We start from the raw sequence: 25,794 nt of genomic DNA on the forward strand, positions 1-25,794 counted from the left end.
ATACAAGCTTTAAATTATGACATTCGTATAAATATCTCATCGGGTTTCATTGATATGGGTGACCGTCACCGATAATGTATTGGAAAACACAGCTTTATACTTAAGGTCACCTATATATAGTAATTGTTTACAATGTCATAATAAAACCCTTATAAACGCTACACGTAGGATGCGCTGGTAATATCATTAGGGGTGAAATTAACGACGATGCCAATCCTGTTAGCCGCCCCGCCTTATAATTACCTGTCTATCGTTATGATTATGTTACACCGTGTTGCAAGAGTAATCACAACGATTTTAAACATATTTCACGGCTATAAACAGATATTATCACCATCATCATCATCATCTCAGCCATAGGACGTCCACTGCTGAACATAGGCCTCATGAACATAAACAGATATGTAGGTGGAAAAACTTCTCATTATTGAGATTTATTTTATTTTATTTTTGAAAACAAACTATCCTTCATTACGTAATTATGTATACAAAAAGTAACAGGAGGATATATAAAATAGAAATTCTCCACACATTTTCAAATAAATAAATAGGCTATAAGAAAAACTTATTGGCAACTTAATTATTAAATATATTTCAAGAAATACTTTTGAAGTTTCAAACTATATAACCAATTAAGTACCACATAAATATCTAGGTCGTTCAGTACACTCAAAAAAGTCTTTATTTTTTTCAAAAATCTTGATCATTATAATAATCAGGTCAGTACTTAATAGCATTACAATAATTTGAATTTAAATTAAAACTTCTTTTGACAATAAGCTTATTGTCATTCATAATATTGTACTGGTTAACTACTGAATTCATCAAATCATTTATCAATAATATACCTTCTTTGGCCGTATTTTGTAACAAACCAGATCATGAATTAACTATTAACTAGAAAGCTATTAACTAAGTAAATAATATAGGTACTATCTTCCATGAAACGCCTTCCTCTCTTCTAACTATTTTGCTGTACCCATCAGGGTCCATAGTTGTGACAATCATTTTGTATTTTGCACCTAATGTATATTATGGAATGCAATAAACGATATGATATGTATATAGCATTTAGTGGTCTTCCCTCCTCGGTGGCGATTGCTTGCAACTTACAAAAGCCACTACGCCGTCGTTTAGATTATTCATAGGAAAGATCTAAGAAATCAATAGCATGCCAACCAAAGCCCCGTAAAGGAAACTAATAGTACTGTTGACATTTTAATAGTTTGTCAATAAGAATGATAGTTCCTCCAGTGTCATTACACGTCTTGCTGGTACATTTCACCGAGTGTGACTGAGTCGCATGGATGCTCTATCGATATTCCCAAGGCACTACGCACGTCTGCCTTTATTGTGGACGTGTAGATTTCTTCACGTTTGCCTACGTTTTATTGGTTTATGGACTGAATTTTCTGTAAGTAAAATTATAGGGTGATTTTGAAAAATAACTTTTTATTCGGTTATATTTCCATGAAAAGGGAAGTTGTCTTTTTTGTTGATTAGGTTATAGAATAATTTCGATAATAGTTTCATTCATTTCTACTTTACAACGCTTGTGTTGCTTCGAAAACTGACACCTATCACTGTCAACTACTGTCGATGCGCCAGCAAGCTTATAATTAATCTATACTTCTATACTAATACTAATAATATTATAAAGAGGAAAACTTTGTTTGTTTGGTTGTAATTAATAGGCTCAAAAACTACTGGACCGTTTTTTTTAATTCTTTCACCATTCGAAAGCTACATTACCCACGAGTAACATAGGCTATATTTTATCCCGGTACGGGCAGTAGTTACCACGGGACACGGGTAAAACCGCGGGAAAACGGCAAGTTATATATAAAATTATTATTTAGATCTACTACATTCTATGTCATAATTCTATCCTGAGTTAATTATTTATAATTATACACCTAATATTGTCCAATATACAGTAAAGATTAAATATTCATAGTGAGTCTAGACTAAACAATAACTAGTTTAGTTTTTAGCCGCTAGAGTTCATGCTTCATCATTAAGTTAAATTCAGTTTTAGCTAAATTTCTAGTTTAACCCGAGCGCTAACCAAATTTGCTTAGCGAGTAGACGAAACATACCCCTATAATTTAGGTATACATAGTTGTTTACAGCAACTTTCTACCTGAGGTAGTTGCATATGCAATGACAATTTTATGCTAATCATGTGTTGTTTGCATGCTCTCAAACATGAAGTGCAGGAATGAAAGGCTTGTCAGCTTAGAGTCGGTTCTTGCTTGCGCTTTTACTGCCAGAATCTTGATTTATTAGACAATCGGAAATAATGATCTTTCTATTTATCTCTTAATCTAGCTATAGAGCAAGCTATAGTTCGGCCATTCAGAGAATGCGTTCCTGACACGTCGCGATTGAACTGACGACGTAATAACATTCATTGATTATTGATATAATAATGTTGTTTTAATGCTCCTCAATTGTTAAAACGGTAAACAACCAGCAAAAATATTTTTATCGTAACTGCAACGCCATTGCAAAGTTACGTCGTCAGTTCAATCGCGACGTGTCAGGAACGCATTCTCTGAATGGCCGAACTATAATACACACCATTAAATTCACTTCGATAAATCAAAGTAAACGCGCTATAGTGACTGCGCTCAAGATTGAATATAGCTCAGAATAGAACGATCTCGACTTTCAATTACCATTGGCTTAGAAAAATTGAAGTAAACTGAATACTGTCACTGCTAAGATTACACCATAAAAGATTATGTACTGGAAATAAATGCTCGTTGTTCATGTTTCTTCATCCTCGACGTCATTTCAAAAAAAGTATTACGTAACTATTATAGTAATCTGTGGTATTACCTACATTATACGTAAACATTTTGACGACATTATATCATCAACGGTTTCGTTTTATATGTTGTCATTTTCAATTAATAATTGATAACCAAATGAAATTTATGAAAGCTTGTTAATATGTTAGATATCTAGTATTCTAAGTCCCAATTAGCTGGCTATCCTCGAACGTTGGCGCCTGCCACCGCAAAACTCGGCTTATCCGAACTACGGTTAGGGTGACGCCACATTTAAGCCTTAAGGTTGCTTAGCTAGAATGTCATTTCCCGCAGAAAAGGTAGCTTAGATCTGCATTAAGAGGATTAGCTAACAAAATGAGCAGAAGTGACACTTTTTTTCTTCTTATGGTAATATGGTATGACTCAATTATGTATGGGGATGGAGGTGTGCTACTGAGGCCGATATTTTGTTCCACCCGACACTGGTGTCTTCGTTAGTACATACTTAAATAAAAAGTTTTCATAACAATCAGGCGACGTTTTACCAAAATAAAAATGAAATAAGTACTTGACATTCAACCCGGAAGTTCATTGCACTTAAATGATTAAATTGCTTATTTGTCCACCAACCAGGATTTCCTTTGACCCGCTTTAATTAACAAAACTCTTCATTAGCCACGTACAGAACAGATAGGCGATACTGAGGTTAAGTGCCCAATATTAATTAGTACAACCGTTTGTTACCCTCTGTTGATATGTTAGGCGGAGTTTCGGGACGGAATAATTGGAGTAGGGTAAAGGCCTCGTCGTATAACTAGATGAAGTAGTGTCACCTGTCATCACATCCCCTTGTCCATAAGTCCAAACAGTAGGTATTTATGTACCTTTCGCTTGAATCTTGTTTCAACGAGTTTGCTTTTTGACTGAATTTGAAATGGCTTCCTGTTTTTTTTTTTTGTGGTAATGACACCTCTAAACACCACTGGTGGCGATATGAACATTGTCTACATGAAATCTTTACGAATGTTTGGTATTATTTGTGCTCTTCACTTTTAATAAATAGGGAAATATTTATGTGTAATTACATAATATATTATTAAAGTAGCGTCACAGAGATTACCCTACTGCGACAGTTAAGAACTTAAACCAGACCACAAAATTTTTGCTACCAACATTATTATCAGCACTATGTAATATGCACAGTCATGCAAAGTCGTGGTGGCCTAGTGGGTAAAGGACCAATCTCTCAAGTATGAGGGCGCGGGTTCGATCCCAGGTCAGGCAAGTACCAATGCAACTTTTCTAAGTCTGTATGTACTTTCTAAGTATATCTTAGACACCATTGGCTGTGTTTCGGATGGCACGTTAAACTGTAGGTCCCGGCTGTCATTGAACATCCTTGGCAGTCGTTACGGGTAGTCAGAAGCCAGTAAGTCTGACACCAGTCTAACCAAGGGGTATCGGGTTGCCCGGGTAACTGGGTTGAGGAGGTCAGATAGGCAGTCGCTTCTTGTAAAGCACTGGTACTCAGCTGAATCCGGTTAGACTGGAAGCCGACCCCAACATGATTGGGAAAAAGGCTCGGAGGATGATATGTAATATGCACAGTATTAAGCTCCCAACATGATTTAAAATACATATAAGATTAAATAAAACAACTTGATTGCATTTCAAATAACGAAACAACATTCAAAGCTATTTATTTTATTATGAAATTTTACAGTTCCTCTTATTTCTGTCATGTCACATTTCAATTGACATTGATAAATTGTATTTAAGATATAAAGAAAATAAAACCATAGAGGTGAAATATCTTACACCAACTAAATAATCTTTACATATATTAAAGATCGCAACGGCGTAAAACAACCCAATCCACAAAACAAATAATATGTTGATTTGCGTACAAGTTGCCGTATTATCTGATCATGAGGTTTTACTATTTTGTAAGCGGCCCGCATTGAATGGCCTTAATCTAACTTGAAGTTCCAATCTGAAGTCAAAATGGAAGAGGGTGTTTCCCACATCTGATGCTGGAATGTTTTAACATTTTGATTAATGTGATACGGGCTTTTATGGTGGGATTGATTGTAATACAAAAAAATAACCACCACTTCTTATAAAATCTCAATTCCGCGAAAATGTATCTTTCTTCAGTGCGTCGTTTTTAATTTATTTTTTCTTCTTTTCAGGTAAACATAAGCCAGACTGATATGATTCGGGCATGGTGTGGATATCTAACATTCATTGTCGTCCTCGCACAAGCTGGAAGCGATTGGCTCAACTGCGCTCACATAACAGAATGTCACTGCAAATGGTCTTCAGGAAAGAAAACAGCATCATGCGTATCAGCAGGCTTGAGACAGCTTCCAAAGTTAGCAGCAGACATCCAAGTTTTAGATCTCCACGGAAATCCTTTAAAAAGGCTAGAAGAAGACGCCTTTTCAAACATAGAACTGTTAAATCTGCAGAGATTAAATCTCAGTTCAACAAATCTACAGTCACTACATGCAAATGCTTTTCGAGAACTACGAATATTAATAGAGCTGGATTTGTCCCAGAATCAACTTCTGCAGCTATCACCTGACACGTTCAAAGGAGCAGAACGCTTGAGGTTGTTGATCCTCAATGATAACCCATTAAGTGTCCTAGTTGCGGAGCAATTTCCTCCGTTGAAACATTTAAAAAAGCTGGAAATATCACGATGTCAGCTTCGCAAAGTCCATCCGTTTGCTTTTATGAATCTTCAAGCTCTGGAAACAGTCAATATACACCAAAATTTACTATCACATCTTCACCAAGATACATTTAATTTGCCGGTACTTAAAACCCTAACACTGTCTGACAATCCTTGGTACTGTGATTGTCGACTACGAGAATTTCACGATTGGTTTCTAAACAGTAATTTAGGTAACGAAGAAGTTTTTTGCGGAGGTCCAGAGAAAAAGACGTATACTTCATGGAGAGCTTTAAAAAGGGAAGATTTTATATGCCCACCGTCTGCAACCACATCACCCATGGTTATTAGAACTGAGGCAGGGGCTGAAATATCTTTTGGATGTTTTGTAAGAGGTGACCCTAAACCTATAGTAACATGGACTTTTCGTCATGTAGAAATAAATAATAGTAGCGAAAAACACAGTGATATTATAATCAACAAATTCCAGTTAGACAATTTTGACGAATATAACGATGACTTCTTAAATAAAAGTGCACAGTGGATTAATTTGACTATTACGAATGTAACTAGTGATTTAGCGGGAGAGTGGAAATGTAGGGCTAAAAGTCCTGTTGGAGAAGCGAATTCTTATGTAACACTATTTCTGCCTAAAGCTAGAACAGCAACAGCAAGAGTAGCGCCTAATTACTCGACCTTTTTTTTAATAGGAGGTTCATTGCTTACCATGACCACAGGAGGCTTTATAGCAGCATGCGTTTGCTGGAAAACAAAGCGTCGAAGAGTGCCACCAAGTAGAAGTTTTACCGATCAAGAAAAGAAATTATTAGATACTTCTTTAGCTGTTAGTTGTGATAGAACAAGTGGAGATTTAGGATCGTCATATGGCTTTGAAATGCTCGACAGATCCATTTCTATGGAATCTGATGATGCCAGATGCTTAGAGCCTGTACAAATTACGATAGAAGGCCCACCTGGTTCGTTTCCTCCACCTCCTGCTGAATTTGCATTACCTGCTCCTTATGGTAATATATTTATTTCTGTCCAAGTTGCCGGGCATAGTGACGAGTATCCAGACCTCTTGGGAGGTGGTGCCACCCTACCCAGAAGAAGTAGGACTTGTTTCCTAAAATCTGCTTATGATAACATGGGACCTAGGATTACAGCCGCTGGTAGCTCAACATGGTCACTTCCAGGGGCAAATGGTGACAAAAATAATGACAAAGAACCTTTGAATGTTCCTCTGTCAACCTTTTCTACTGAATTTACCGCTTTGTAAGTTTCAAATGTTTTTTTTTTTTTTTCAAAATTAAGGTGTGTATTTGTGATAGAACTGAGACCAGCAGATTAGGAACCATGAAATCAGCACATTTTGCTAACCCTGTTTCATTCCACTGATAAAGAAGCTTCATTTTAATAATCGTAATAAAACCGAGTTATTGTTTGTTATTTCATACGACTGTTTTTTATGGTATTTTTGTGATGATGTGATGACTGAAGTTATGCTTACTATTTTTAACACAATATTTGTGATGTGTGTAAATAATTAATCTTTAATATTTTATTAGGCTGCAGTTTATCATTATTGTTGTTCATAAAAGAGTGTGATACGTGACTTAGAAAAGTGTAACACCGAATATCACGTCCCCGTAAGTTTACGAATACGAAACACTTAACAACGAATGCACGCTACCTCGAAAAACTTAACGCCGTAGCCATGTGATCTCGAATAACTAAACCTCTAAAAATCATCGTAAAAAGTCTTTATTCATATAACAATCAACCAAATCAAACATTAAAATCAAAATTAATGTCATATTATGTGTCAATCAACCAAATAATTATATTTTTCATGACAATATAACCAACCAAATTGAACATTAAAAAAAACAGTTAACGTTTAAAATAGCACAAGTATGCAAGGCCATTTAAAAATGTGGTTAAGTCCATAGTTTCCTTTTTTTCCAAATGTTTTTTATTTTTTCTTCCCTATTTTCTTTTTTCTTTGATCTTTTGGTTTTTTGAGACTGCGAATTTAATTTTTCAACTATTAATTCTGTATGTTTTTGTTCCTTGTTTAATTCTTCAATGGTCTTACATAAATTCCATTTCTTTCTGCCCAATAGGGTGTTCCAGCGGTGGTGCCATGATTCCACCTCATTTTGTGTAATTGGAACAGTGGTTCCTATCGAGCTATTCACCGGCCATATGTCAGGCGGAAACAAAGGAGGCACTTTGTGCAAGTTTGTCTTTAATGATCCGAGGTTTTGAGTAGTCCTTTTCTTATAAGTACCATTGACGTAGTATTTGGAAAACCAATCAATGACTTTCCTTGCATCCTTGGGTAATACTTTTTCTTTTAGTATTTCAAAAGCCTCAGGTATCTCATCTGGTTTTAAAAAGGCTAACGCGGCCAATTGGCGCATTTTGTGAGCGAAAGATGTCGATTCTGAGTATTGTTTGGAGAGACCAGTAGACTGGATATGCTTCCAAATATTTTGAGCCAGATGGAAATAACAACACTTGTGTTTAGTTTCAGGAAACACTTGCTTCACCGCATTTATTGACGCCTTCTCGAAGTCTGTAATTACTACGTCAGGTTGCAAATTGGTTCCAAATTGAGATGCTCGCGACTTGAGTAGCTCAAAAAATAAACAATAGATTCTCTTATTTTTGTTGGACAGGAGCCCAAACACCAATGGTACCACCTTTTGCACGGTATCGTGCAATCCAATTGATCCGTGCACCGTATAAAGAAGACGGATCACAATCCATACAAAATTGCCCCACGTCCTATAACAATGTGACGTATCTCAAAAAAAAGATAAAAATGTTTAAAAATATATGGCATACTCTCCAATTCATTTTTTTTACACCTTCATACGAAAAAAATGCTTTAAAAATTGTTCAGGCGCTATTATGAAAACATCGTTCATAGGACTATTTATGGACTATTTTATTAAATTATTTTTTTGTTTGATAGGGTATACCTCACAGGTGGTCCCATATTCATCAGATCCGGATCTGATGATGGAAACCCTGAGAAATCCAGGACAACTTTTGAAAGTTGTAGGCATGCGCAGGATAAAAACTTGACTATAAGGTGTATGTCTTATAACAATATGCAACAGTAAAGGTTTGGAGCTGACCTGATGATGGAGACGAAAGAAGGTCGAGGGAACTCGACAACTGAATATGTAAACTACCTCGTGTTTGGGCTCATATTATTTGTATTGAATAGACCTTTGCAACAGTGAAGGTTTGGAGCTGACCCGACGATGGAGACCAGAGAAGGTCGAGGGAAATCGACAGCAAAATATTTAAATTACCTCAGAAGTCGGTGTCTAATGGATGTACCTAAGTTTATTTCACCAACGACTTCTAGGCCGATGCTCCTAAGACTAGTTTTTTTTTTGCTTTTCAGTGTTTTTGGAAGTTTTTTTATCGCAAAAAGTTTTTTTATTATTTTTGGCTTTTCAGTGACAAGCACAGTTGTCACTATCCGCATAAGTGGAAAGTTCTTATCAATACGAATAATATAAGCCCAAACACGAGGCAGTTCACATATTCAGTTGTCCAGTTCCCTCGCCCTTCTCTGGTCTCCATCATCAAGTCAGCTTCAAACCTTCACTGTTGCATATTGTTATAAGACGTACACCTTATAGTCAAGTTTTTATCCTGCGCATGCCTACAACTTTCAAAAGTTGTCCTGGATTTCTCAGGGTTTCCATCATCAGATCCTGACCTGATGATTATGGGACCATTTGTGAGGTATACCCTATCAAAACAAAAAATAATGTAATAAAATAGTCCATAAATAGTCCTATGAACGATGTTTTCATAACAGCGCCTGAACAATTTTTAAAGCATTTTTTTCGTATGAAGGTGTAAAAAAATGAATTGGAGAGTATGCCATATTTTTTTAAACATTTTTATCTTTTTTTTGAGATACGTCACATTGTTATAGGACGTGGGGCAATTTTGATCCGTCTTCTTTGATAAAAAACTGTTGGACAGGTACGAAATGTACCATCTAAGATCCAAAATTGTGACAGCTGGAGAAGCCTTATATTTTCTGACGTACCAAACAATAAAATACAATCTTCTTCAGTACTGTAGTGAGCCAGCAGAAAATTACTGTATTTATTTGGAATGACTAGATTATGGAGTTTTTTTGGAGATGTAGGAACACCAATCATTCTTGTTCTATTTACCACCATTCTCATCGCATTTATACTAGGTAAGTAGGGGGCACTTCCACTAGGAATATCTTGAATCGCTGCCTGTATTACCTGTGCCGGTCCGTCCATACTATTCTTCGCTCGTCTTTTCAATCTAGCTCTCAATTTTAAGTCATCTATTACTTCTGGTTCAAAATCAAAATCAAAATCAAATTGTTTTTATTTCAAATAGGCCTTTGCAGGCTCTTATGAAACGTCAAATTAGTTGCACGGTTCCAAAAAGTTGGTCTCATGGAGAAGAGCCGGCAAGAAACTCCATAGACACTCTTTTAAAAAGTAATATTGTCACAAACATTCTATTACATAACAATAGTAAGCTGATAAAATTATACAATGCAACTGAAAGGTAAACAGTAAATCTATACAATCCAAAGAGAAAAGAAAAAGACGTTTAATTGCCAGGGAAGCCACACATGGAGAGATGAGTTATCGCCATATAATATCTTTATCGTCAACGAAGTCTTGAATTTTATAATAAGCTTTTTTAATGAGGGTGGATTTTACAGTGTTCTTAAATTTTATATCCGTGAGATCGGTTACACACTTAGGCAGCTTGTTGTAAAAACGGACACAGTTCCCTAAAAACGATTTATTCGATTTCGTTAATCTGAATCTCGGAACTACTAGTTTGTGCTTGTTTCTTGTATTAATCGAATGTATATCACTTTTAACAATAAATTGATTTAAGTTTTTGCGTACGAACATTATATTTTCAAGAATGTAAAGAGAAGGAAGTGTAAGTATTTCAATTTCTTTAAATAATTCTCTCAATGACTCGCGAGGGCCGAGGCCATAAATTGCACGAACTGCCCTTTTCTGGAGTACAAATATTGAATTTACGTCCGCCGCTGCCCCCCACAATAAAATACCGTAGGACATAATACTATGGAAGTAAGCAAAATACACGAGCCTAGCAGTAGCAACGTCAGTAATCTGTCTTATTTTTCTGACTGCATAAGCTGCGGAACTCAGCCTTTTTGACATTGCTGAGATGTGAGCACCCCATTGCAATTTAGAGTCTATGGTGATGCCCAGGAAGACGGTTTGCTTAATAACATCTAACTTATTATCGTCCAGAACGATATTGAGCCCTACTGGTGTTACATTAGGTAAAGAGAATTTAATACATTTCGTTTTAGAAGAATTAAGAAGCAAGTTATTCGCGGCAAACCACTTGCTCAGAATAACCAAGCTATCGTTTACGTTTATGGGACTAGATTCCTTTCTGTTAATTTTGAAGACAAGGGAAGTGTCATCAGCAAATAAAATAATGTCAGAGATCTCAGACATCATATACGGGAGATCATTTATATAAGCTAAGAATAAAAAAGGACCTAAAATTGAGCCCTGCGGCACGCCCATTTTTACTAATGACCCAGATGAAGTTGAGCCACTTATGTCCACTACTTGCTGTCTATTTGATAGATAGGAAAGGACGAGCGCGAGAGCTTTACCACGAATTCCGTAGTGGTTCAGCTTACAAATGAGAGTGTCGTGGTCAACGCAATCGAACGCCTTAGAAAGGTCGCAGAAGATGCCCACAGCATCCCGCGAATCTTCCCAGGCGTTTAAGATTTGGGTGATCAATCTTGCACTTGCGTCAGTGGTGGACCTACCCTTTGTGAAGCCGTACTGGCGGTCATGAAATATGGTGTTTAAATTAAAATGTCTTAACATCTGATCTAACATGATCCTTTCGAAGATTTTACTAAAGGCTGGAAGGATTGAAATAGGTCTGTAGTTGGAAGGGTTTTTCTTACAGCCTGATTTAAAGATAGGAATAATTTTGCTGAGTTTCATCAAGTCAGGGAAGATACCGTTGTCAATGCAAAGGTTAAAAATTTCACTAAGTATTGGGGCAACACTCTCAATAATGGAATTAATGACTGTGACAGAAAAGCCCCATAAGTCCTCAGTCTTTTTTAGATTTAAAGACTTGAATGCTCTTTTAATCGTGTAATCAGAAACACATTGAAATTTAAAACTAGGTACATTTCTACTGAAGTTTTGTCGAAGTAACGACTCAGCTAATATCGAAGATGAATTAAGGGACTTGGTAACCTCTACGGGAATGTTTGAAAAAAAGGTGTCAAAAGCATTGGCAACCTCTACCTTATCTGAGATAACAGCATTATCAATAACTAACCGCGGGTCAGCATCCCGCATTTTGGTTTGGCCAGTTTCAACGTTTATAATATTCCAGACCGTTTTTATTTTATTGTCTGATTTGGCTATTTTATTACTAATTGATTTCGATTTAGCAAGAATACATACCTTTTTAAATATCTTCGAGTAGTTTCTTACATAATCGTGAAAAGATGGATCAGAAGTCAATGACCTTTCGTGGTACAAGTTATATAAGACATCCCTACTTATCCTAATCCCTTTAGTAGACCATTCACTGAATTTAAATTTGTGAGTGATTTCAATAGTTTTTTTCGGACATGACTTATTAAGTTCCAGACAGAGTGTATTAAATAAATGTTTAAATAGTTTATTTGGCTTTTTACAGTCTATGTTAATACAATTTAATTTATCCGAAGTATTATCTTTAAATTTTTGCAAAGTTTTTTTGTTCAATGGTCTAAAGGTAATTTTCTTATTTAATGAATTTATTTTATTCGCTTTAAAACTAACAAGCTGACCTTTGTGGTCCGACCGTACACCAGATATTAAGGAAGAATGTTCAATATTACTGTTATTAGTAAATATATTATCAATACAGGTACTGGAAGTAGCCGTAATTCTAGTAGGATCATTAAACAAATAATTTAGATTAAATGAATTAAATAACGCTAAAAGGTTACATTTATCAGATGATTCAGACAAAAGATCTATGTTAAAATCACCACAAATATAGACTAATTTATTACTTTTAAAAACTTTTGAGAGAATATCTTCCATATGAATGAGGAATAAAGAAAAATTTGATGCTGGTGGTCTATATACGCATAATATTATATGGCTTTCTATCTCTGCACATGCTACCTCGCAGACGCGATCAACAGAGCCAGAGCTAATGTCTAATCTGTTTTTAAATTTTAAATTACTTTTAGATAAGATTATTGTACCTCCACCCTCAGCTGAAACTCTGTTAAACACACTGGCAACCACAAAATTATTTACATTAAATGACATTTTATCAGGCTTTAACCATGTCTCGCAAAGACATATTATATCAATAGAATATTTATCAATTAATAATTCAATATCTAAAATTTTGCCAGAAAAGCGGTTTATATTCTGATGAAAGAGAATAAGGTTACTACAATGCTTTTCTATTGTCTCAGGAGCTAGTTTAAATATTCAATCACCGTATTGTTAGGTAAACTAGACAATACTGATTCGTCGCTTATTCTAGGTTTTGTCATATTGTTATCTATGACACTGTTAATATTATATGCTAACAAAGAAGCAATCACATCTTTATATTTATTAGGAAAATACATACATTCCCTTGTTAAATAAAAATCACTAACAAACTTGTTAGTGTCAAAAAACAATAATTTGTCGCTATGACAACATGTCAGAGTGTACAAGAAATTGTTCAAACTATGAACATACTTATTTTGTTTGTCTGAAGAGCAATCTGAATATGGTAATGCACAAAGTATAATATTTTTCAGATCGAGTTTTATTAGGGCATTGATACCATTTGCAATGTCACTTTTAGTTAAATCAAGACTATCACCTATTAAAAGAATTAATGTGGAGTTAGCATCGAACTGAGTATTAATTATGTTTTTTATTATATAATTGAAATGTAAATCAGGGTAGCAGTGACTAGTTACAATGTGTGATTTAGAGAGTGAGTGTTGAATGTAGGAGCCTATACCTTTACCAAACCTGTCTGTGAATAAAATTGAATTAAATTGCTTGATGTTAGAGGAGCCCTCAACGGACTGAGGGGGTTCTGGCAGATTAGCTGCAAGCCGGGGTTCAGGCAGTGTGTCAGGTTGTGTACAGTTGGAGGAGAGATTGTTTACCAATGCCTCATACTTCTCTGCACTATATTTCACCAGGTCCACTAGCTCACCGGCCTGCTGCAAGCGGGCACTTAGTTCCTTTTGACAATCCTCATATTTACTGAAGATGTATGAAAGCAATTTTTCTTTGACGGTTAGCTGGTCGTGTAACTGCTGTATGTCCAGGTCATAGGTAGCTCTGCACTGTTCAAGTTCAAGGGAACAAGTATTTAACTGCTGTACTAGATTCACACGTTCTCTCCTAAGGTGCATACAGTTGTTCACCTTATTCTGTTTCCTTACAGTACGGTACTTTCTGATAATTTTTTTACATTTAATGTATTTCTTGAGTTTATTTTTACTTAAAACTAATGGACATTGCATTATGGTAACATCCCCAGTCAAATCTATAATTTCAGCCGAGCTGCACGCTGCTGTGGAGCTTCCTACCAACTCAGTGAACAGGTTGAGGGTCTCGGATGTCTGATCCCTAGCTTTGGCAGACTCGTACAAAGATATTGTCTTGTAGGCCTCACATAACTCCAGCTCTAAATCAGTTATACGCTTCAATGTAAGATGGTGCGTTTCACTGCATTCATGTAATGATGACACCGTTTGCTGAAGGTGGTTGTGTTGGTCGAGGAGGTCCATGTGCTGGATATGCAGCTCAGCCAGGTCATTCTTCAAAACAGTGTTTTTGTCAACAACGTTCTTAACTTCCACCTCGCTGTCTTCCCTCTCCTGCAGCAGCTGGTTGCAAAGTTTTTTGGAGGACTCCAGATCGTTCAGGGTGGCTCTCAGCTTGTCTTCTAAGTCTTTGATAGCTGTGGCTCTGCGTGTCGTCATTTTGTTGATACTTTCTCAATTTAATCTGAAATGTGAAAGTATACAGCTAAGTGGCTGAAAACTATGTCTTTTAGGACAAAATCAGGGGGTGATCATAAGTACCTATAACTGCAATGAAGATTAGAAATGAGTAAAACGAAAAAGATTAATAATTAAAACAAACAGAAGGAAAAATATTAAGTAAACAGGGTAGGGTGATTTAAAAACAAATAAAAAGTTTAACAGATTATTGAGAAATATAAATATGTATCACTATACTACTATGATTAAAGATAATAAGTTGCTTACAAAACAATATAGAAAAACTGACTAGGAAATTTAGTTGTAAGAATAAAATTGCAGGGACAGAAATGTAAACAATAGATTACATAATATGTATTTGATTTGAGTTTGAAATTAGGTTAATATGAAAAGGATGTTATAAAGTAACTTTTGTGTAGTAGATTTTGTAGTGAATGTGTGTCTGGGGCGAACGTTAACGTCGTCGATTCTGCTTCCACAATATTGTCAAGCAGAAGGAGACAGTAAATTAGCCGATGTGTGTGTATGGACGTTGCTCATAACAATGAGCAGTGTATTATGTATTGTTTAGTGTACAAACATAGAGACACAGTAATATAATACAGGTAAAACACAATACTCCCCAGTTTATTTGAAGATTTCAAATCCGTCCGTTTGACAGCTGGTTCACCGAGTAATGTTTTCTTCGTATTTTCAAAATTTACGACAAAAAACACATGAACTACACTATAAGCAACACTTGTTTATGTTATTTCACAATAATAAATGAATTTTAGGCTAGATTTACACACTAATATATATTTTTAGAAATAATATTACGGCGAGCCGTTTTTTCACGACTTATCACCGGTGTTGCCCTCTCGAAAAAAAAAAAGGTTCAGGACTGTGACAATGCTCATTATTGTATTTTATTATTTCCTCAACCCCGCTGTTGTTTTCCTGCAATTAATTACTGATATTAATACAATTACAATACAAAATTATAAAACCGGACTACCTTTACAAAACACTTAATGTATTTTTACTCAAGGTTTGCCAAAGAGTGATGGAGCGTAGCGTGTTGGGTATCAAACTCAGCGACCGAATACGCAACACCACAATACGCTCCAAAACAGGAGTCACCGACGTGGGTAAGTCTGCTGAGCTTAAGTGGGATTGAGCGGGTCACGTATGTAGAATGCATTAGGACAGATGGACTAGAGTCGTCACGCAGTGGGTACCGGAAGATGGGCGTCGTCACCGAGGGAGGCCTAGAAAACGCTGGCGGGACGACTTACAGGCTTTTACGGAAGATTGGCAAGAGAAGGCGCCACAAAGGGAACTGTGGAAGACTATGAGGCTTTGTCCAGCAGTGGAATAATATAGGTTAGATAAAAAAAAAACTTGAATGTACAATCTATACTTATAATAAATCTGTAGAGAGGTCAATTCTGTACATTGAATATATTTCCAAAATAACTATTAGAGGGTGATTAGTGATCGATACTGATGCCAAAAATGCAATCAATAAAATTTTTGTCTGTCTGTCTGTCTGTCTGTCTGTCTGTCTGTCTGTCTGTATGTTCGTTATGGAAACAAAAACTACTGGACGGATTTTAATGAAACTTGGCATAAATATTCTTCATACTCCTGGGCAGGTTATAGGATACTTTCCATCACGCTACGATCAATAGGAGCAGAGCAGTGAAGGTAAATGTTGGGAAAACGGGAGAAGTTACTCCATTTTTTAAGCTTCCGTCGCGTGTGCAGCCTTAATGGTTACAGCTACACAGAAACCATGTACGACGGAAATATTCTTCATAAAATTATGTAAAAAATATCCCATGGCAGCATATGTCTATCTTTTATGGTTCACTCACAATAACACGTAAAACTCTCGGTAGCTTAGCAGTTCGGAGCTTTCTGATTATATTTGTCTACTATTTCGTTTATAACACTCTCACTCACACTAATTAAACATAGTTAATAGTATTATCTATTAATTAAAAAAAGAATGATTTAAATCGGTAAAGAAACACCAAAGTTATACATGATAAACGGTAATAAGCCATCGCGCGCGAATACTGAATCACGTACGCTATAAGGATCATTTTTGTGCAACGGTCGCCGCGCTCGACGCGACTCGCGGCGCGGTGGCTGCGCGAGCTTCATACAATATTTGGCTGTTGATGCGATTGATGCGAATAGACGTTCAGAGCGTTCAACCTTATTGCGCGACTTTTAGGTTTTAAATAATTTATTTTTAACTTTCTTTTGTTGTTATTTTATAAAATAGGTTGGTACCTATTAGTTATTTTTGTGTTTAAATATTCGTTCAAATTACAAATTATTAATAGTTTACATTTTATTACTTAAAGTAGCAGTAAGTACGCATAGATTTAGATAATTGGAGGGGCTGGTGTTTATTATTTCTTCCTCTCTTTGCACAAAGTCCGACTCTAACGCGGACGAAGTCGCTGGCAGAAGCTAGTACTTAATAAATAACTTCTTACCTGAGTTATTATTCGCGATCCACAACAGTATGCCCACTTTTTTTACACACTGCCAATAACATTTTGTATTTAAACGTCTGTCTAAAGTAAACAAATATCCTTCGTGTAGTAGTCTTTTATTCTTTTTAGATATTAGAAATTGTAAGTGCGCCATCATCGCTGACCGCAATTCCCATAACAAGTATTATAAGAACTGGTTATACAGCTAATATTGTATTCCATGTACCCTCTAAGGAAAAATATAATTGATTGACACATAATATGACATTTTTTTTTTTAATGTTTGATTTGGTTGATTGTTATATGAATAAAGACTTCGATGATTTTTAGAGGTTTAGTTATTCGAAATCACATGGCTACGGGGCGTTAAGTTTTTCGAGGTAGCGTGCATTCTTTGTTAAGTGTTTCGTATAGGTGAATTAGAAATTTCGTTATTCGAGTTCGCATGGCTACGGCGTTAAGTTTTTCGAGGTAGCGTGCATTCGTTGTTACACTTTTCTAAGTCACGTATCACACTCTTCATAAAATGCATTTTATCTTGTTTTGTTATGACTGTCATTCTCACTGCTTCTATTACATAATAGTTTACAATCTAGCTTTAGAAATACATATACCTGTGAACAAAAACAGTTGTGGTGGATATGATTTTTAGCATTTACAGAAAGATAATGTATAACATATCAATTTTATAGTTGTAAATAATACGAGAAAATCTTAGTGAAATGAAAGCAAGCTAAAGAATGGAAAATACTATTTGTGCATTGCTGCATTTTCAACCCCAATGCAATGTTTGTTTTTATAATGGCGTTACTTTACAAGATGTTACTTTAATGTTTCTTACTTGCATTACACAACATTAATATAACATTACTCTGCCAGACCTTCGTTATTTTATAAAGGCTGACACTGTGTGTGTAATTATTATTGCCATTGTAAAAGAACTTTGTTCAAATCACATTTAACCCTGAAAATGTTCGTGGGTAGTCGTGCAAATCTTGAAACTCTGTTTTAGCTCTCATATATAATTATATCTCGACAGTTTATTAATTTATTTTATTATAATTAAATATTAGTGTTGTACAGTACGGCCTAAGTTTATATACCTAACTATAGTTTGTATTTGTAAGAATTTGATCGTGAATCATTGCTTTAAATACAAGTGGTGAGAAAATAAAAGAGTGCAAACAATTTGTTTTAGTTTGTATTTCCTAATTGTAGCTAGTTACCGTCCATGTGTGTAAGTATTGACAAACTATCATTATAATAACTAAAGATTGACATAAATTACAGTAATAATGTCTTCTTCTGGTCTCTCACTGTGTACAATTTTACATATACTGTTTTAAATAGAGGTAAGTAAATTAATGAAAACCAACAAAGAGCTATACTGCCTATTAGATCTCAACAACCCAATCAGCTGGGCAACTTGATCATGCTTGATAAGACTGGTTATCAGGCTTTATGATTACCGCAACACGATTTTAGTCTGAAATCAAAATTGTTTTGGAAAGGAGAACACACTTCCTTTATCAACCGATCGCATAAAATATTCCAAATTATATAACGCCATATTTCTAGAAGTTTTGAAAGTGTATTAATAAACTGTAATTTTAACTTGAAACTAAATATATGGTAGTACAAAAATATCTAAAAAATGAAATGACTTCTTCAACACATCACTACCACACAAGACTACTACAATAGATTGCGAAAATCTTGCTCTCGAATAGAAACCGACACAATCATATTTCCACCACATTTCGTAACTATAAAACTTCAAGATATATCGGGTCCTTTCAGCGGAACTATAAAATCCACAGTTATCTATAAGTTTCAATCTGTAAATGGACGGAAAAATCGAAAACGGGAAATAAGATGAACATGGAACTGAGAGGAAGAGTAGGTACTGAGAGGTGGGATTAAGATTTTTCAATTATAGTCAATTTACAAAATTCTCATCATTTGCCTAGACTTATCCCGACTATGTCGGGGCCGGCTTCTAGTATAACCGGATGCAGGTGAGTGACAGTGTATTATAAGGAGCAACTGTCTATCTGACCTCCTCAACCCAGTTAGTTAACCGGGCAACCTAATACCTAGGCAAGACAATTGTCAAACTCACTGGCTTCTGACTACCCGTAACGACTGCCAAAGATGTGCAAATGACTACGAGTATAATAAAACTATGCTCTATTCTTCTCCGTGTGAGAGGAGGCCTGTGCCCAATAGTTTGACGACAACGTAATAAAAATATGAACATTTTTTTCACCGTTTAAAAACTACTCTATCTCCGAGTAACATAGGCTGTATTTTATCCTGGTACGGGTAGTAATTATTGCGGGAAAACAGCTAAGTAGTAGTACTACCTGCTGCATATACATAACTTCGTGTAATAATTCAATAACGTTTTTTTAAGAATGGACAACCCACGTGGGTTACTGGTAAGCAGTGTTTTCTATCAAAATAAGACACACTCCATCAAATGATAGTCCAGTTTCTCTTAAAGAATATCAAATTTTATATTTTTTGCGCAGTAAAGTACGGTTAAGTAGGAGGAAAACTTGACTCTGTCATCTGGAAAACACGATAGTCAAATCAACTCCGCTGACATTTCAATTTGTATAAAATAATGGATACGAAGTTGTAAGTCGCGGGGCGTCCGAAAGCCGCCACCGTGCATACAAAACGAAGATACCCGAATACTCCCGAATGGTCCCGAACGTTGCCGGTAATCATAGGATTTAAAACCTGGATGTGGCCTTTGCCAAATACACTGTTGTTTGGAATGTGTAAGATTCATCTACATAGTTTATACAAATACATTCGCTATAGTTTCCTCTGTGATTTGTACAGTTTTATGGTTTGTTATTATGAAGTGATTCATCTTCTATCCAAAAACATACAAAAATCCGCAAAAACGAGACTTAACTAATAATACAAATTTATACGTGTACCTAGACGACTTGTTAAGAAAAGATCTTGAAATCCGATTATCTTGAAACGGGTTAACTTTTGCCCAGTGTATCCCATGGTCAAATTTGTCCGTATTGACCTATACTATCACCTCATGAAAGGATGCAGTCTACTTAACAGTAACCCTGTATATACACAGCTCTTCCATAAATACTTTTTATTAATATCCAAGTTACCGAATATTCTTTTTTTTTCTGAACGATACGTCATTCAGGTGAAAGACTGTGTATTGAATAAATTATGTATTTTTACGTGAAAACATTTTTAATATGTTCTTTCTTTTGTATTATGCCAGAACATATTCGCCTTAGATCATTGAATAGATAGAAAATAGTATATTATTTAAAAACTATATTCCATGTTGGTTAAAATGGCAACTTGAAAAGTTCCATAAGTTTTCTTCTGTTTTCGTACGTCCTCGACAATTTCCACACAAAGGACTAAACGTGAAATTAAAAAACAAGCTATATTGTGTGATATCTCCTCTTCTCTAGTAATGAGGGATTTAGCTACGAGTTCAGATTCACGCTGATCTTTGTTGCTTGGAAACCTACACTTCAACACAGAATGTATGTGGTTTTGTGAATAATTTTTCATTATTGGTAGCTCATGTGTTTCAAAACACTTATAGAAGTGTGAAAAGGTAAAATAATCTAGTTTAGCAACTGTAGAGATATTTAACTTCAATATAACATTAAAAGCGTTGAAATAAAACTGAAAACTGCACAGAATTACATTAAATCTAGCCTCTTGAGGCATTTTATAATAACAAACTAAATTTTGCCCACCCTGAATTACCTGACCTCAAAAAAGTAGATGCGTCCACAGAGCTTTTCCAAGGTCTGGCAACGTTTATATTATCATTTATTAAAACCCTAACGTTCGCTGCGGTACCTGAAAGATGAAATTTTATAAGATTGGGAGCCTAAATGCCTATTCTAAGGTTAGAAACAGCATTTTATATTTGCATTTAGAGATTTTTGAAACAGTTTTATATTGAACCTGTCTGATAAGGACTCCGGTATGCATCATTGTTTTTTGGTTTTTCAACCTTTTTTGAATAAATGTATCTTTTGAAAAGTTATGCATTAAGTACTGGACACGCATGGACTGTTATTAACACTGAAATCTGGTTTCTTCGAAATACACCATTTACCGACTGCCACAATAGTCGGTATTGTTGCCTTTAACAATGTATGTCGTCGGTATTTAACATGTACCGAGCTGTTTTTATACTTATTTCAACTTTGTTTGTACAGTATTTTTACAGTAATAATAACCAAATATCAATAACAAAAAAAATACCTAATTGTTGGTTATTTTATATTATGTATCAGTTATTGTGATCGGGATAAATAAATAAATGTAGGACCGTATTTTGAAACACATTAGTTAACAAACTGAAAAATTATACGTGAGGGCCATATTCAAGTCTGCAAAAAAATACGATCACCAAAACAATAATGCCTGCACAAAATTGGAAAATTTTATATTAGGGTTTATTTCAGAAATGTCATATTAGTTCGCAACTAGGTATTAGTATTAAGCAATTTAATCACTTCTCTAGTGAAGTATGAAGATACGGCCCATACGAACTTCAAAGGCGTATCCTTGTTAATAGTTAAGTAGTCCCAACTTAGTTTTGCGCCACAAGAGGTTCGCTTTTTTCCCGTCCAATAGTCGTTAAGTAACACTAAGCACTGACTAAGTATGTTTAAGTAGTTAAGTACGACTACACAACTACTGCCTATGTAGGGAAAACGGTTTTAGGTGCTCTTGTTGTTTTACATTTTTGGCTGTTTTTTTATCTTATGTCGTACATTGTACAACATTAAATAAATTGTGAACAGGGCAGGACAAAGACAGTGATGCTACTCTTTGTAATATCTGTAACAGTCATGCTACTCTCGTCATGCTGAGACACTGAAAAAAATAAAATGAACTTAAAAAATAAAATCATGAATTCTCTTATCAAAATGTTAAGCATGGCCTGCAAAGGCTCATACAGAAGTAGCGCAGGGTCCTGTCAGCTCTTAATCTTTAAAACCAGGTATATGGTATAATATGCAGAACCAATTTAAATTTAATTCTGACATGGATATAATAAGAACGTTAATAAAGGGCATTTATACCAATCAGTCTAAAGTATTTTACTCTAACCTAGATTAAAACAAAGAATAAGAAATGTAACACCCACAAAAGTAATTACCACTTAATTCCCTACGATACACGTTTAATGGCATCCAATGATCATGATTTATGCGGTAAGCTAATAAAAACAGTCTGATTTCCCTGGACACTTGGCTTCGTTAGCTGGCCGTGTTGCAGCCGGCTTTCGTTTACGACCTATTGTCACCATAAATATACTGAGTTTCCTCTTAAAGAGATCGTGTAAGGGTTGTTAAGATCGTGATAACTGAATTGTGCTTGAAAATGAAGTGGCCAGCCAGATAGTTTTGGAATTATTTGAGTGATGACAAGAATCTTTAAATGGGTTAGTTTTTGAAGCGATGCCGATGGTAGCTGATATCAAACAAATTAAAAAAATATATAAAATTACACTGTATACGAAACCATTTTCCAGGGAAAATACGAAAAATGTATTTTTTTTTGTGGTTGTCACACAAAACATGTAAGTACAAAACATACAGAAGTAAAGCCATTGCGTATTATTACTAAATTACTAAAATTTTCAAAACAATAGTAACTTTGAAGGTTCGAAAACTCATTAGTTTATTACAAACCCACAAAAGTCGGACCTCTGGTTTTCGGCGAAGCTAATCCCTAGTGACCTATAAAGGCTTAAAATTATACAGATACAGACTAATTTCTACTAAATATATAACTTTTGAAACTTAAATTAATATTAAAAGGTTATACTGGTTTGATGAGTTTGTGTGTGTGTGTGTGTGTGTGTGGGACAGTCAGAATTATATGTCATGGAATTTAGTTATTATACATACATTTTCGAGCAATAACTGTCTGTTTACTATTTATTTATTTGGGAAAATAAACAGTAGTACATTAAGGGTAAACAGTGTTGTCTTAACATTAAACTTAACAAATATAGATACTATTACTATACTACATAATAAAAAACATTACTAGATTATTTAACTCTGTAAAAATCGGATAAACGCAAATCATTTCCCAACACCAAAAAACAATATACCAGCCAAACAAAGGCATTGTTTATATTATTTTCTGTTCAAAGGTTGCAACGAAACCCCGGAAAATTCCAAAGATTTTTGTACGACGATCAAAAGATGTTTGCCAACAAACAGTGTGGCTGACGAGTTCTGTCGCGAGGAATCCAATAAAGGAGTTCCTACGATTGGCTGACTCCACAAATTGGATTAATGGATTCTGTTCAGATGCAGCAGTGACAACTGAATCGTTCTTGCTTAAGGGAAAGTTTTCAACTCAGTTTTGTTAGTTAGGATTGCTATTTAATTTGGATTGCGATGCCTCGTGTGTGCGTTTTTGTTCCAAGAGTTTTATTGGCACAAAGTTTGCTGGCTGCTGAAATGTTTGGCTTTTGTATTTTTAATCCTTTTTCTTTTGTTAATGAAGTTTAAGAAAAACTTAAACATGTGTCAAACACTTGTCTAAAAAAGGGTGGCTGCAAAATGGACCTTATTTCAACGTCATAATCTGACATTTTTTAGACAAGTGTTAAACTGACGTTTAAAACTTTTTGTGGTAAGACGGTTATGGCCTTACTACAAAAACATAAACATCTGTTTTACACTTGTCTAAAAAAGTGTGGCTGCAAAATGGACCTTATTTCAACGTCATAATCTGATTTTTTTTTAGACGAGTGTTAAACTGACGTTTAAAAGTTTTTGTGGTAAGACGGTTAATGTTTTAGAGAACAGTACGGGCTGATTAACATCATTGCTACTTATTGATTTCCCAAAATGTAAGACGCATTTATCTGGGTTGATTTAGGCCATTTTACGTCCATACGTATATTTAATAGTTTGTGACCTCTTATCATTTACTTCAGGTTGATCCTTTAACTTCGCACTGTAATTAAATAACAGAAAATATTATTATAGGCCCCACGTTAAGAGTGTACTTAGGCTGATAAAGTGGACAGCTAGACATAAAGTAAGGATTTGATTAAAATAGGTCCCTACACCGAGCTGGAATGTCTAATAAAATTGTACTAAATTCACGACGTAATAAATAGTGTACGCTAGTTTGGAGACCAGCTGTCGTAGAGAAAATTCCACTATTCAATGTATGCGTCAAAAATCTTCTGTGTGTATCTTTATAAATATTAGAAAGTACTGCAAAGATTGTCAATCAAATGCTTCAAAGATTGTTAGTCCAAATACTCATAATTAGGAGCAATCTAATACTAAAATCTATCTTTGTCAACAGTCGTCGGGCGTGAAAATTAAGTCACTTTGTAAAAATATCTTAACGACAGCATTCCATCATCTGCCTAACCTTTAAGGGTCGGCTTCCAGTTTACCCGGATGGAGCTGAATACCGATATGTAAGAACATTATTTGTGATTTAAAATACTTAACAAGTCTGGCCTAATTTCCAACGCTACAGGTACACAGGCCACATTACCATTACTTAACCCTAAAAGGTCCGCAACAAATTCTGTTTCACCTTTATTCAATGTATGAAATTCAATTTACAACTTGATCCGTTTTATCAGCTACCGAACAGATTAAGGATTACGCCATATTTTAATTACATGGGCATCGCATATTATCGTTAATAACTTGTGTATGTAAACAATTTTGGTTATTAATGTTTACCGACATTGTTTACGGTTTTTATGGTTGAATACTAATGAGATTGAAAGCCGGGTTTTTAATGTTTTAGAGGTTCATTCAATGGAGTTTGTTTCTGTTCTGTTACTCTTTTTGTTGAATAGGTGAGCAGTGTTTGGCACTGCAAAAATAGAACCAATAGAATGATGTTGATATGTCCATTGATTTGTATCTATTATTTACTGGGCAAGTAAAGTGTAATTAAGGAAGTAAGTTAAGTTTTAGACCTAAAATGTTGCGTGAAGAACATAAATTGAAATCCCGAAAGTAACTCACTATAGAATAAACGTGCTAAAATATCCACAATCGCGTTCGGATTTAAATTTCTCTAAAATATCTCCCCGTTGAGGGGAAAGTTTCTGGGGCGGCCAAAGTGGCGTTTTATCATACAACTTATGAATGGCACCGCGAGGAGCGTTTAGCTCTGATCTATGGCAACATTATAGCATGGCCCGATGGCTCGCGCGATTTCATATGTCAAGAACACAGTGTGTGGCGGCTGCGAAAGATTGTCCATTTACTACGGCTATATTTGAACTAGTGCAAGATATGGCTTGAGACATAAAACCCGTAATAAGCATAATACTGTCTCTGTTTCTAATAGCTAGCGGAATTGGTGCATATAAGTTTGAATTGGCGCAGCCGACAGATATGGTCCCTTTTTGGTCCAATGGAAGGACCGATGAGAAGTTATTGAGAAACTCCTTGGTCTTTTAGATGTCCTTGCTATTCCTAGTTAATACATCTACGTCTAGGCTAATAACTATCTCAGTGAAAAGCAGCTCCTTGAGGAATTTATTCAGCAGGAGAGTAACTCATATTATTAAGAACTGTTGAAGCGGCCTAAGTTCCAAAACCGACTGGAAGTGGAATGCTAAAGGGCGCATGAGGAAACAGGTATAGAAATTGTTCTAAATATTTTGGTACATCTAACAGAATCTCTTTTAGTAAGTATCGAATTTCTATCTTGACTATTGTTACTGTCGACATTTTTATACGTGACAAC

General features: G+C 35.3%; 1 protein-coding gene across 1 annotated transcript; it reads left to right on the forward strand.

Moving 5' to 3' along the window:
* The first annotated feature begins 4,983 nt into the window (after positions 1-4,983).
* On the forward strand, positions 4,984-7,255 carry LOC124635745 (leucine-rich repeat-containing protein 24-like). The gene has a single exon (XM_047171697.1). The coding sequence runs from the start codon at positions 4,991-4,993 to the stop codon at positions 6,731-6,733; it is 1,743 nt and encodes a 580-aa protein (XP_047027653.1). The 5' UTR covers positions 4,984-4,990; the 3' UTR covers positions 6,734-7,255.
* Positions 7,256-25,794: the final 18,539 nt, after the last annotated feature.

The sequence above is a fragment of the Helicoverpa zea genome, chromosome 13 (genome assembly GCF_022581195.2).
Source record: "Helicoverpa zea isolate HzStark_Cry1AcR chromosome 13, ilHelZeax1.1, whole genome shotgun sequence".
Classification (NCBI taxonomy): domain Eukaryota; kingdom Metazoa; phylum Arthropoda; class Insecta; order Lepidoptera; family Noctuidae; genus Helicoverpa; species Helicoverpa zea.